The sequence below is a fragment of the Sminthopsis crassicaudata genome, chromosome 2, assembly GCF_048593235.1.
Source record: "Sminthopsis crassicaudata isolate SCR6 chromosome 2, ASM4859323v1, whole genome shotgun sequence".
Taxonomy (NCBI): Eukaryota; Metazoa; Chordata; class Mammalia; order Dasyuromorphia; family Dasyuridae; genus Sminthopsis; species Sminthopsis crassicaudata.
In genome coordinates this window covers 262,734,750-262,748,766 of record NC_133618.1, presented here as the reverse complement: position 1 = coordinate 262,748,766, position 14,017 = coordinate 262,734,750, and the positions used below count along the sequence as shown (strand labels likewise).

Below are 14,017 nucleotides of genomic sequence, written 5' to 3'. Positions count from 1 at the left end.
GGGGAGCTCTTCTAAATGCTTGTTAGTGTCATTCTTCAAAAATAGTAAACAAAATTGAATAAAGTATTCAAGATGTGATATGACTGAATAAGTTTCAGAAGACTTCTACCACCATCACTCTAGACACTATTTCTTTTAAGGAAACCTGAGATAATATTAGGATTTTTTTAAAAAAAATTGGGGGGGGGGAAGCTTCCTTATCATACTTTTGATTCATAGTGAACTTGAAGTCAACTAAAAACCTTACATACACATTATGAATACAGAAATCTATCTTCCCTTGTAGGAAATTAGGAGGAGAAGAGGGTAAGAGAAGGAGGGAAGGTGATAAAAGAGAGGACACATTGGGGGAGGAGCTGGTCAGAAGCCGGAGGAAAGAGAAGAGGAAAGAGATAATAAAACAAACAATATCAGATCAGTTAGCAATAGTAATAAAAAGAATTTTGAAGCAAATTTCTCTGATGAATGCCCCATTTTCAAATGTATGTGGAACTTAGTCAATTTTATAAAAAATAATAAGCACTGTCTCCCAATTGATAAATAATCAAAAGATATGATCAAAGGTTATAAATTAATTCATATCACTATATCACACATATCATATAATACCACTATTAGTCATGAATCCCAAAGAAATGTTTAAAAAGAGCCTATATGTATAAAAATATTTACAACAAGTCTTTTCTAAGGGCAAAGAATTAGAAATTGAGGTAAGGCCCATCAATTAAGGAGTGCCTGAATAAATTGTAGTATAGGATAATGAAGGAATATTATTGTTCTATAAAAAATGATGAAGAGGATGTTATCAGAAAAACCTGGAAAGTTCTCCATGAGCTCAAGCAAAGTTAAATATACTGTGTGTGCATAGTAATAGCAAAGTTATGAGATGATCAGCTGTGAAGGAATTTGATATTTTCAGCAATACCAGTATCTAAGAATACTCTGAAGGATTTATAATGAAAAATGCTATCTGTACCCAGAGAAAGAACAGATTGTGTCTGAATACATACTTTTTTGAGATTTTTTTTTGGGGGGGGAGAAGATCTATGTTTTCCTTTACAATATGACTTATAGAACTGTTTTGTACAACTTAACATGGATTCTCTCAATAGAGGATGTGGGGAAGAAGGGGGAGAATCTAGAACTCAACATTTTAAAAACAAATGTAAAATTTTTGTTTTAAATATACCTGGAGAAAATAAAAATGCATTTTTTTAAATTTTAAATTTTGTAGTTATCCTATTAAATATCATCTTTTAAATTTGGCCCATTATTATAACCTGCTAGAATCTTTTCAAATTCCAATTTTGTCATCTACTATAGTAGCTAACTTGACCAACTTCATGCTATCTAAAAGTCTAATAATTATCATCTATGCTTTTATTCAATTATTGATAAATGTGTTTAATGGTTCTCAGCACAGCTTCCTGGTGTCTTCCCTAAAGACATTTCTTCATACTGACATCAGTTTATTAAAAATCCTCAGAGTTCGATTTGTTCCTGCTTGTCAGAATGGTCATCTTCCCAATCAGATTTCAGGAACTAGAACAGCAAAGAGTCATATACTTTAATATAACAGACACCAAAAATCATTTTTATACCTACTCTGCCTTCTCCAAATGATTTCAGGTGTAGTTAGAATAACTTTATCACAAATGTTCTATTTTTTTAATAGCTTCCTCATGTTTTATTGTAGATACATGCCTGGAAAATTAGGTACAAATGATATTTTATGTCACAAAAAATTAATGGTCGAGGTTCTAGTCCCAGCTCTGATACTACTGAATACCCAAATAATCACAGAGAGGTTATTTAACCTATATTTTACTTAGGTGGATAGAACTAGTTTGTAAACCTTAGCAATTACTCACACTCTCTTATTTTGCAGATGAATGAAGGAACTTAGAGAAGTTAGACATCTTTAGCTCACTGGCCTATTTATTCCTCAAACTGGACATTTAATCTTCTATCTCTGTATTGAACACTGTCCAAAAAGATAAAAAAAGAAAAATAGTCTTTGATTTAAAGGAACTTCATTGTCCTAACACAGATGTTGGGGGTACAATATTTATACAGATGATTTGAGGAGCGAGAAAGGGCTTATAAGGAGGTTCATTATTTGAAAGTCTGTGAGTGACTCAAAGGTGAGAGATAGAATGTTGAGTAAATATATATAGCTACAATCTAGATGATAAGAAAGAATAATGAGTAAAAAGGTAAGCTGGAGTCAGAATGTAAAAGGCTTTAATTACAAACTGATCTGGCATCCTTTTATTCTAAAAGCTAGAAGTAAAAGGAAGCCACTGAAAATTTTCACAGCTGTTTTTGGATATATTAAAGTGGGGGAAACAGTCTGGAAGCAAGGAGACCCGTGAAAAGGCTGTTATAGTCTGAGAGAGAGATGATAAAGTCTACTGTTGAGTAGTGTCTCTGGGAATAAAGAAAAAGAGGATGGTTGTGACAATAGTGTGAAGGGATAGTTGATAAGACTTAGCAAGCAATTGTTAAGTATGGTCTATCTTCAAGAGTTAAAATGGCATCTCAAGAATTATTCTAACTTTTAGTCTGCTATTATTCTCTAAATGCTATTACATTTTTTGACATTTCTCTCTACAGGTTGAGCCCAACACCAAAATGTTTCCAGCTGTATTCTTGCAACCCACAAGCACTTCTTTGGTTCAGTTTGAACTTGGCAAGTTAAAGGTATTTATTTATTTATCTCTTCCTTCCTGGAAATTAAAAGTGAAGCTGTGGATAGAGGAAGGGATATTGGTCTTACAGTGAGAAGTCAGATGTTGTTACCCTGGGGACTCAGAGATCTAAATCATGATTTTGGCTACTAGCACCACCACTCCCTTTATTCTCCCTTTTGACTTCACAGTGGCCCTTACAAAACAGTTATGAAACTTTTCTTATGATTGTCTCCTCTCTTTGTTCTGTAAGGTGTTCTGAGGGTTAATTAATGTTCTTGAAACCCTTTTGAAAGGTCTTAAGTACAATTGGGAAATTCCTCAGAAATCCTTTCAATATGACCCAATTTCCCATTTATTTCATATAAGTCATATTGGCTACCACTGGAGTAGGCTCCAGTAATTGAGAAGTTCCCCAATGAATATGTGTTCTTTTCTTATTTTTCTCTATCTTGCTCCAGAATGCAATGCCCCTTTCAGCAGCTATATTTAAGAGTGAAGAGAAGAATCTTGTTCCCCAGTGTCCCCCTCGCCTGGATGTCCAGACTATACAGCCTGTACTCTGGAGCCGTATGCCTAACAGCTTCCTGAAGATAGAAATGGAAAGGGTGAGCGAACGCCATGGCTGGATGGTGCAGTGCCTGGAGCCATTGCAGATGATGGCTCTTCACATCCCTGAGGAGAACAGGTACTGAGTAAAAGAGAAGAGGGGCAGGCCTAAGAAGCTAAAGTGAGGAAACTCTAGGACACTTTCATATCTCTTCCTCTAGGTTTCATACCTGGATGTGGTCAGCATTGGGACAGGCCAGGCCAGAAGACCTCAGGACTGAATTTGGTTAGGTAGGAGCAAGCTGACAGATAATATGAGAGCTAGCCAAGCATTTTCTTCATTTGTAAAATGTAGAGGTTGAACTTAATGGCTTCTCAGGTCCTTTCCAGTTCTAAATCTATGTTCCTCATGAACTGAAGTCAGATCGGTGATTAATATGAAGGTAAAAGTAAGTGTTGAAGATGCAGACAGACTGGAATTCTATACAGGTTGTATAAAAAAGCAGAGAACCCCTAGCAAGTGCTATTCTGAGACAAGCAGAGACCAAAGTCTGACAAGTACAACAGAAAGCAAAGAGGAACAATTAAATTATAAGAAGCAATACTAATGAATAGGATAGTAACCTTTGATCAAAGACTACTCTATGATCTGTATGCTCCCTATGATACATAATATGTTGGGGCTTGTAAATACCTTCACAGCCTTGAAGAGATGGAGCCTTGAAAATATGAATAAGTCCTTATTCTGGTAGAAATAGAGTCCTAGGTCTTCCCAAGTGGTTCATATATGAAAGAAGATAAAGCATCAGTATTCGTCTAATTTTTAAAATGCAAGGAGTAGTGCAGAGCTATATAACCTTTATTCTGCATTTCATTCTTTCAGAATGTTTTTGATTTGATAGAGTCTAACACTTGGCCACATGGTCCAGTAAAAAGAATATTAGACTTTAAATCAAGACAGATCTATGTTCAAATCCTCACTCATACTTACTAAATGTGTCTGAACATTAATTTCCCAAGATTTAAAATAAGAATAATACTTATGCTAATTTTAAAAAATTTTTAAAGATTTATTTTGAGCAAAGTATATAACCTTAATGCACCTTATAAATAGTAATTGTTCATATCTACCTTTTTAGTCATACATTTGCCAATAATGTTCTAAAGATGTGAAATGATAAAGTGGGAGTGGGATGGGAGCAAGTAGAAGGAAAATTTCCCTTTTTAGAGAAAGGAGTGCCTTGAAATTAAATGAATAGGGGAAGACCCTAATTCATCACACACACTCCTTCCTTTTGTTAGGTAAATATCTTTTGGAATCAGAGAACATTGTTTTCTTTTAGCCTATAAATTGATTATTTGTTATGTTTCCAGGTGTGTGGATATCTTGGAACTCTGTGAACAGGAGGATTTGATGCGATTCCACTATCACACACTAAAACTTTATAGTGCAGTCTGTGCCTTAGGAAACAACCGGGTGGCCTATGCCCTCTGTAGCCATGTAGACCTGTCTCAGCTCTTCTACACAATTGACAACCAATATCTCCCTGGTCTTCTGCGCTGTGGCTTCTATGACCTACTTATAAGTATCCATCTGGCACATGCAAAGGAGGGAAAAGTGATGATGAAAAATGAGTTCATCATCCCTATTACCAATACCACCCGGAAAATTAGGCTATACCCAGATGAATCCAAGCGTCATGGGTTGCCTGGAGTGGCCTGAGCACATGCCTTAAACCAGGATTCAATTTCTCCACCCCTTGCTTTGTTGTAACCAGTGAAGATCGCCAAAAAGTAAGCCCTGAGATTCCTTTGGAGATTCTCAAGACCAAAGCCCTGAGTATGCTGACAGAGGCAGTGCAGTGCAGTGGGGCGCACATCCGGGATCCTGTTGGAGGATCTGTGGAGTTCCAATTTGTACCAGTTTTGAAACTGATTGGGACCTTGTTGATCATGGGTGTATTTGACAATGATGATGTTCGACAAATCCTACTCCTAATTGATCCCACTGTGTTTGGGGAACATACAGAAGAAAAACAGGAAAGTATGAAAAAGGAGGTGATACAGATGGAGGACAAGGCCGTGGAGGCTGGAGAAAAAGCCAGCAAGAACAACCAGGCCCCTGTTCGAGGTTTGCTTCAGACTCGATTGCCAGAATCTGTAAAGCTGCAGGTAAAGGCCAAGTAAGAAAGGAAGGATTGATACTATGGGTAGGGAAAGAAAAAGGGGTAGGAGTGGAGAGGGAGGGAGGGAGGGAGGGAGGAAGGGAGGGAGGGAGGGAGGGAGGGAGGAAGGGAGGGAGGGAGGAAGGGAGGGAGGGAGGAGGGGAGGAGGGAGGGAGGGAGAGAGAGAGAGAGAGAGAGAGAGAGAGAGAGAGAGAGAGAGAGAGAGAGAGAAGAGACAGACAGAGACAGACAGAGACAGACAGAGAGACAGAGACAGAGGATGGGAGAGTAAGGAGGAAGTAAGGGAGGAGAGACAGACAGACAGACAGACAAGAGAGAGGGAGAGAGGGAAAGACAGAGAGAGAGAAAGAGAGAGAGAGGGTAGGAGAGTAGGGAGGAAGTAAGGGAGAGAGAGGGGGAGAAAAGAGGGGGGGGAGGGAGAATGAGAGTAGTTGCCTGCAGCTTTGGCTAGGATTACAATAGCTAATTACTTGAGATTGACTTATCCTTTATCTCTAGACCTCAGTTCTGTCATCACTGTTATAAAGATCCAATGAGAAACCCAGGTTTATATATCTATAACTATATAAACACATAGATTTATGTATATGTATGTGTATATATATATGTTTGTGTATTCTCACATACATGACTCCAGAATCTTTTTTACAATATACTACATGAATCTTATTTTCAGTAATTCCAATTTTTTTCATATAGTGTGTACATCCCAAATGTGTGCTGATTGTGGTGACTATATATGTACTGATTGTTTACATAGTACACAAACTAGATTCTTGGGCTCTTTGGACACTCAGAAGATGTGATTTTAAATGAATAAAGCACACAGCTCCTAATAAGGGCACCAATGAACTGAAGAAATTAGAAGAGGAGAGACCAATATACTTTCTATAGAATTGGCACGTATTAGAAAGACAACTTTATTATGGCTATTATAGGAAGCCTACAGCTCAGGTAGAAGTTTTCCTAGTTTTCCTCTCTCTGGTGGATTTTCTTTGATACCAGCAAGTTCCACTCCCAGTTACTTCTCAGCTAATAATGAGATAGCTTTTTAGTGTAGCCACTGTGCTAGGCCCAGAAGATTCAAGTTCACAGACAAAGCAGTGCTTACTTACAAAGACATTCCATTCCATTCTAATGGAAGAGAAAATACACACACACACACACACACACACACACACACATATATATATATATATACATATATATATATATATATATATTTGACATAAAGTATATAAATAAAAAAATAATGTGAATACATATAAATATATACAAAATAATTGACTGAGAAGTAGTTGAGAAGCAGGGTACTGGGAGAGGAAAGATCTCCTGTAGAAGAGAGTATGTGAGTCATATTTTAAAGAAAGAGAGGTAAGGTAAAGGCACAGGTAAAAAAGAACTATATACTAGAAATGTGAGACAAGTGCAAAGGCATGGAAATGGGAGATGAAGTATATGTAAGGAAAAGAGAAAAGACTTAGTTGACTGGAATGAAGAGTGGAAGAGGGAAAGTAATGTCCAGTACGACTGGAATATAATTTGAGGGTAGGTTATATAGATTTTAAAAGTTAAAAACATGATCCTTATTTTTTTTTCACTAGTATGTGTTTTTCTCCAGATGTGCGAGCTTCTCAACTATTTCTGTGACTGTGAGCTTCAGCACCGAGTAGAAGCCATTGTTGCATTTGGTGACATTTATGTGTCTAAGCTACAGGTAAACCAGAAATTCCGCTACAATGAACTTATGCAGGCCCTGAATATGTCAGCAGCCCTGACTGCCAAGAAGACCAGGGAGTTCCGATCTCCTCCACAAGAGCAGGTAAGAGGTAACATGCCCTTTGCCTAAGGCTTGGAATATGAAAGGCAATGGGAATGAGTTGACAGGTTTCTCAATTTAGGGTCAAGAGGTCTTTGGCTCAGAAAACTTGAAAACTTATAGAATTCATGATTATGGGAAATCATCTTTCTGTACCTCAGTTTCCTTATCTGTAAAAATAGGAATGATAAATACAAGATTATAGTGAGGATCACAGATTTTTAATGTGCCCTAGAGATGCTGAAATACAATATTAATGTTAATTCTCAGTATTCAATTTCTACTTAAGTGCAAGATCATAAAGAAGAATAGTGGCCTTCATGTAACACTTTTACTTTACCTCTCTTCTTCTGAAATATAACTCAGATTCTATCTTCTACATGAGATCTTTCCTGAAGCCTCTTTCCTCCAGTACCCTGCTTCTCAACTACTTCCGTCAATTACTTTGTATATATTTGTATGAATTCACACTATTTATTATTACTTTTATTTATATATTTTATGCCAAATAGATATAGATATAGATATAGATATATAGAGATATAGATATGCTTGTTTTCTTTTCCATTAGAATGGATTGGAATATCCTTGCAAGTAAGCACTGCTTTAAATTTGAACTTGAATCTCCAGGGCCTTACACAGTGGCTACACTAAAAAGCTATCGCATTATTAGCTGAGGAATAACTGGAAGTAGACCTTACTGTCATCAAGGAGACTCCATCAAAGAGAGGAAAATAGCTCTACGAAAACTTCTACATGAACTATAAGCTTCCTACAATAGCCATAACAAAACTGTCTTCCTAACATGTTTCAATTCTACAAGAAGTACATTGACCTCTCCTCTTTTTCCTTTCTAATTGCTTCAGTTCTTTGGTATCCTTATTATAAGGTGTGTGCTTTATTCATTCTAAATCTTATCTCCTCAGTGTCCAAGGAGCCTAAGACCCCAATTTTTGTACTATGTACACAATTGGCACATATATAATTAGTAACCATAATCAGCTTACATTTGGGATGTACATACTATATGAAAAAATTGGAATTACTGAAAATGAGATCCATATAGTATATTATAAGAAATATTCTATTTTTAAAAGATTAAACTGCAGTACTTTGAAGATATGTGAGAATACATATACACAAACATATATATCTTATACATATACACATACATATACATATATATATATATAAGTATAGATAAATAAAATTTCTGGGACCTAGAATCCTTGGTTCCAGGCCCACCTCTAATATATGGAACCCTGGGAAAATTAGTTAATTTCTAAAGTATCTAGAAAATACTTTGTTACTTTTAAATTACACAGAAGGGAACAACTTTCATAGGTAGAAGTTCTCTCTACTGGGAGTTTTCTTTATTTTTGAAATCACAGGTCTAGTCCCTACCTTTATAAAGAATAGTGTATCGAATTCAAGCCCCTCATTATGGAGAATAACAGTAAAGAAATTATTAGAAAGTAGGAATTGTAAATAAATAATTAATAGACTTGCAATTGTCTATAAATGAAATATTTACGTTATACTTAAAACTTATATTAACAAAAGTTATTCTACCCACTTTACAAAAGTGTTTCTAGTGAAGTTAATTATTCAAAGAGTCATTTAATCTGAAGCTTTAAAGAACCAATGAAGTCATCAAGATTAATGTCCATATTTTACATCTAGAGAAACTCAGCCTCATGCAATGAAGCTTCTTGCCCAGGATACAAAAGTAAACAAAAAGTGGTAGAGGTGAGTTTCAAATCCAGTTGTTTTGATTATTCCATAGAACACCAAAATCTTCCACTCCGAAAGTTAAGAAAGTGAACCTGGGTCAACTTTTGTCCCAAGGCCCTAGTTATACAGGAGCTGAAGTAGGCCAACTAAACTTCAAGATCAGCCTCAGACTGAACGAGGGAAAGGAGAAGGGAACAAGCATGCTCTGAGTACTCTACTAAGTGTGTTGTCAGTACTATCTCATTTGATCCTCATAACAACCCTGGATATAGGTGCTATTATCATCCCCATTTTCTAGGAGCAAACACCGAGGCAGATAATGGTTAAGAAACTTTTCCAGGATCATAAGGCTAATAAGTATCTTAGGCAGAATTCAAACTCAGACATTTCTAACTCTAGGTCTAGTATACTATCCATTAACAAGGATCTATCACAGAGATCCCTGGATTTCATAGCCATCAAGGAAAATAAAATAAGACAAGCGAAACAACTGTGCTTTTCATTAACATACAATTTCCAACTTCATAATGTGGAAGACATGTTAAAATCTTTTTCTAGAAGGCTTAATATGTCATTCTGTTCATTCCTCAAACTAAGTATCATCCCCAAGACCATCTATAAGGATTGTGTTTCTCAGGATTGTACATTTAGAGATGGGAGGGAATTTAGGGTCTCTAGGCCCTAGTCCAATCCTATTATTTTCCATTTGAAAAACTAAGGTCTAGAGAACTGAATTGACATGCTCAAGGTCATATATAAATGTCATAGCTAGAATTTGAACATAGATCCTCCAACTCTAACTCTAGCCACATTTTCCCTTTTCTATTCTGGGAAGAGCACAGAATGGTAAAGAAACCACAACTAGAAGTGTTTTCTATTAAAGACTTCTGAGCCCTCTCTACTCCATAGAAATAAAAGATAGGATATAACAGGTCATTGGGGAAGGAACTATGAGACTGATGGAAGATCAATGTTTAGTTATAACAATATAAATCTTTGACTTCACAATTTTCTAATGCCTTGTTCAAGAGTTCCTCCTCTTATTTTTCTACATTAGAATTCAGCACAGGCTCATTTTCACTAAATCCCCTTACCATTTGAGATATTTAAAAGTCATTTTTTTCTTCCTATTCATTATAATTCTCTAATAATTTCCTACATCATCATCTCTAAAATAATGTTTTCTTCTAGTCTGCTAAATTATTCTCTATTCTGTCATTTCAAAATGATCTTCATTTTCCATTTTGCTGAACACCTTTGGACTTTTTCATAATGTCCCCAGATCCTCTTCATCTTCCAGGATCATTCCAATTCTAAACTCACATGTTGTTGTCCTCTGCCCCTTCTTCACTCTGATTAGAGGGCAGCTAGCTTCTCCTAGCACCCTCACTTAAGAAAGGTGGCCCACCTGCTTCATTCCTCTGGATTTCTCCATCATATCCATGCTCCTTTCTACTCTCTTCCTTCCAGCCCCAAATTTCATCTTCTTTTTGCTTTGTCCATTAGATTGTAAAATCCTTGAAGAGAGGGACTGGCTTTTGCTTTACTTTGTAACCAAGGTAATTCTCAAAGGAGCACTTAATATATGCTTAGTTGGCTGACTGACTTATCTAAAAGCCATCCCTAGCCCTATCATATTGGAATAAAGGAACTATTGGACCCCTTACATTTGAAAAAGTACTGGTACCCTAAACTAGATTTTCCCATAATGACTAAGCAATCAGCCCTAGACAGTAATGATTATTCTCTTGTAATTGAATCTTACTATTAGATGATGGTAGGAAGTAAATAAAAAGTAGCCCCTGAGAATTTTTAAGTGGGAGAGGAATATTTTTAGAAGATAATATGTTTGAGGCTTAACAGGAGTTCATCACAGCCACTGACTTGGATTCTTCAGAATGCTTGACTCTTTCTATATTAGGTGATCATAGAAGATGACTAGGCTGAGAAGAATAACTTTTCTATTCATGAAACCAAACCTTTTAATCTCACTTTTAATAAAAAGTCCATAAAAAAGCTATTGGCATAATCTATTATGATAATTATTGTGATTTTGTGTCAATAATACTTGTCACAACTTTATTTGTATTTCTTAGTGATGATGGCAATGAAAATAACAATAATTAGATTTACATAGAACTTTAAGGTTTACAAAACATTTCTTATTAATAACTGCATTATGTGAATTGTACAGATATTATCCCTTTAAAGAGTGAAGAGACTCAGAAATTTTTGATCCTATGGTTAACAATTACCTTTAAGCTGGCTTAAGAATTAGCCACAAATCTTTGTTTTAAAAAAAAAAACTTGAAGATGGTGGTATGGAGGCAGACAGCTGCTTCAGCTCCTCGTTTTCTCTCAGAACTTACTTCATGACAAGTCTCAGACTTAATGCTTGACCCAGAAAGAAACCCACAAATAATCACCAAGAGAAGACATCCTTGAAAGTCGCTAGAAAAGGTCTGTGTTTGCTCGGGGGAGGGTCAGTCAGACTGGGCACAGACTGAGGGCAGGCAACCAGAGCAAGACAGGCAGCTCACACAGCTCAGACCAGAGGGGGAGGGGTACGATCTCTACCATTTCTGCGAAAAGGCTTTTACCCCAGTGTGGATGCTCCATCTTGGCAGCAAGCGGGGAGCAGCGGAGAGGGTGTAAACACCGGAGGTGAAGATTAAAACCCCGGAAAGCTAGCATCTCTCAGAACCCGGCCACCCCCAACCCCCACCTGGACTGACTCAGCTCGTTCTCAGAGCCTCAGAGCATAGACTCAGTACAGTCATTGATGTTCTGTTAGTGGCTCTCTGCTGCCCTACCCCCAGTCTGTAGAGGAAGCCCATTATTACCATCCAGCCCCATCCCCCGCAAAACAGACCAATTGTTTCTCTTGTCAATTTGTTTTCTTCGATTCCTACTCTGACAAAATGAACAAAAAATTCAAAAGGGCTCTAACCATTGACAGCTTTTGTATGGAGAGAGAGCAGACTTCAAACACTGAGGAAACTAAAAACAGACTGTCCCCAGAGGAATCCCGTAAGGGGGATATGAGCTGCTCCTCAATACAAAAGAATCTCATAGAGGAAATCAAAAAGGCTCTCACAAGAGAGCTGGAAGAGAAATAGGAAAAGGAAAGGGAAGCTTGGCAAGAGAGCCTGGAGAAGTCATCCCATGCATATAAAGACAGAGTGGATAAAGAAATCAAATCATTGAGAAACAAGATTAGTGAGCTGGAAAAGGTAAACAACTCCAAGGAAAACAGGATTAATGAGCTGGAAAAAGAAAACAGCTCTCTAAAAAATAAAATGGATAAAATGGAAAATAATTCCATAGAAGATAAAAACTCAACTGGACAATTACAAAGAGATATAAAAAAAGTGAGTGAAGAAAATACATCATTGAAAATTAGACTCAAACAAGTAGAAATGAATGACTCAAGGAGAAACCAAGAGGTAATCAAGCAAAACCAGAGAAATGAAACAATTGAAAAGAATGTCAAGTACCTTATTAGAAAGACAACAGACCTGGAAAACAGATCCGGGAGAGACAATTTGAGAATAATCGGACTCCCTGAAAAATGTGAGGGAAAAAAGAGCTTGGACACCATTTTCGAGGAAATTATCAAAGAGAACTGCCCAGACGTTCTGGAAACAGAGGGTAAAATAGACATTGAAAAAATTCATCGATCACCTACTGAAAGGGACCCTAAAATCAAAACACCAAGAAATATAGTGGCCAAGTTCAAGAACCATCAGACAAAGGAAAAGATATTGGAAGCTGCTAGAAAAAAGCAATTCAGATATGGAGGATCCACAATAAGGATAACCCAGGATCTAGCAGCGTCCACATTAAAAGAACGAAGGGACTGGAACATGATATTCCAAAAGGCTAAGGAACTTGGTATGCAGCCAAGAATAACTTACCCAGCAAGAATGAGCATCATTTTCCAGGGAAGAAGATGGACATTTAACGAAATAAATGAATTCCATCTGTTTTTGATGAAAAAACCATACCTACATAAAATGTTTGATCTTCAAATACAGAACTCAAGAGATTTCTAAAAAGGTAAAAAGAAATCTTGAGAACTCTACTTCTGCCAAAAAAATATGTAAAGAACATATGTACAATTTGTCTTAGAAACTAGAGGTGGAAAGGAAATTATATCACAAAAAAGTGTAAAGTGGTGGTACTACATCTCATGAAGAGGCAAAGGTAACCTATTATATCTGAGAGAAAGAAAGGAGGGAGATGAACATAGTGTGTATCAATAGACATATTCGATTTATGGTGAAACTTCTTCCACTTCATTGAAAAGTGAAAGGGAAGGAGTAAGCTAAGGGGAAGGGAATACAGAAATTTCGAGGAAAAGGAGTAAAATAAGGGGAGGAACTTTAAGATGGGGGAGGGATCCTAAAAAGGGAGGGCTGTGAAAAGGAAGTGGTGTTCACCAGTTTAATACTGGATAGGAGGGTAAGAGGGAAGGAAAGGGGAAAAGCATAAACAGGGGTTAATAGGATGGCAAGCAATATAGAATTAGTCCTTCTAACCATAAATGTGAATGGGGCAAACTGTCTCATAAAGAGGAAGCAGTTAGCAGACTGGATTAAAAGTCAGAATCCTACTATATGTTGTTTACAGGAAACACACCTGAAACAGGGTGATACATTCAAACTAAAAGTAAAAGGGTAGAGCAGAATCTATTATGCTTCAGGCAAAAACAAAAAAGCAGGGGTAGCCCTCCTCATCTAAGATCAAGCAAAAACAAAAATTGATCTAATTAGAAGAGATAAGGATGGGCATTATATCCTGCTAAAGGGCAGCATCAATAATGCAGCAATATCAATATTAAATATATATGCACCAAGTGGTGCAGCATCTAAATTCTTAAAAGAGAAATTAAGAGAGCTGCAAGAGGAAATAGATAGCAAAACTATAATAGTGGGAGATATCAACCTTGCACTCTCAGAATTAGATAAATCAAACCACAAAATAAACAAAAAGAAGTCAAAGAGGTAAATAGAATACTAGAAAAGTTTGATATGATA

The 14,017-nt window shown here is 36.7% G+C and overlaps 1 protein-coding gene across 1 annotated transcript in view; it reads left to right on the top strand.

Annotated features, from left to right (window-relative positions):
- RYR3 (ryanodine receptor 3) overlaps nt 1-14,017 on the top strand; it is a 753,032-nt gene that overhangs the window by 490,746 nt on the left and 248,269 nt on the right. The window contains 5 exon segments of the mRNA XM_074289179.1: nt 2,617-2,703; nt 3,152-3,378; nt 4,614-4,951; nt 4,954-5,411; nt 7,047-7,247. Of these exon segments, the coding sequence (XP_074145280.1) occupies nt 2,617-2,703; nt 3,152-3,378; nt 4,614-4,951; nt 4,954-5,411; nt 7,047-7,247 (1,311 nt within the window).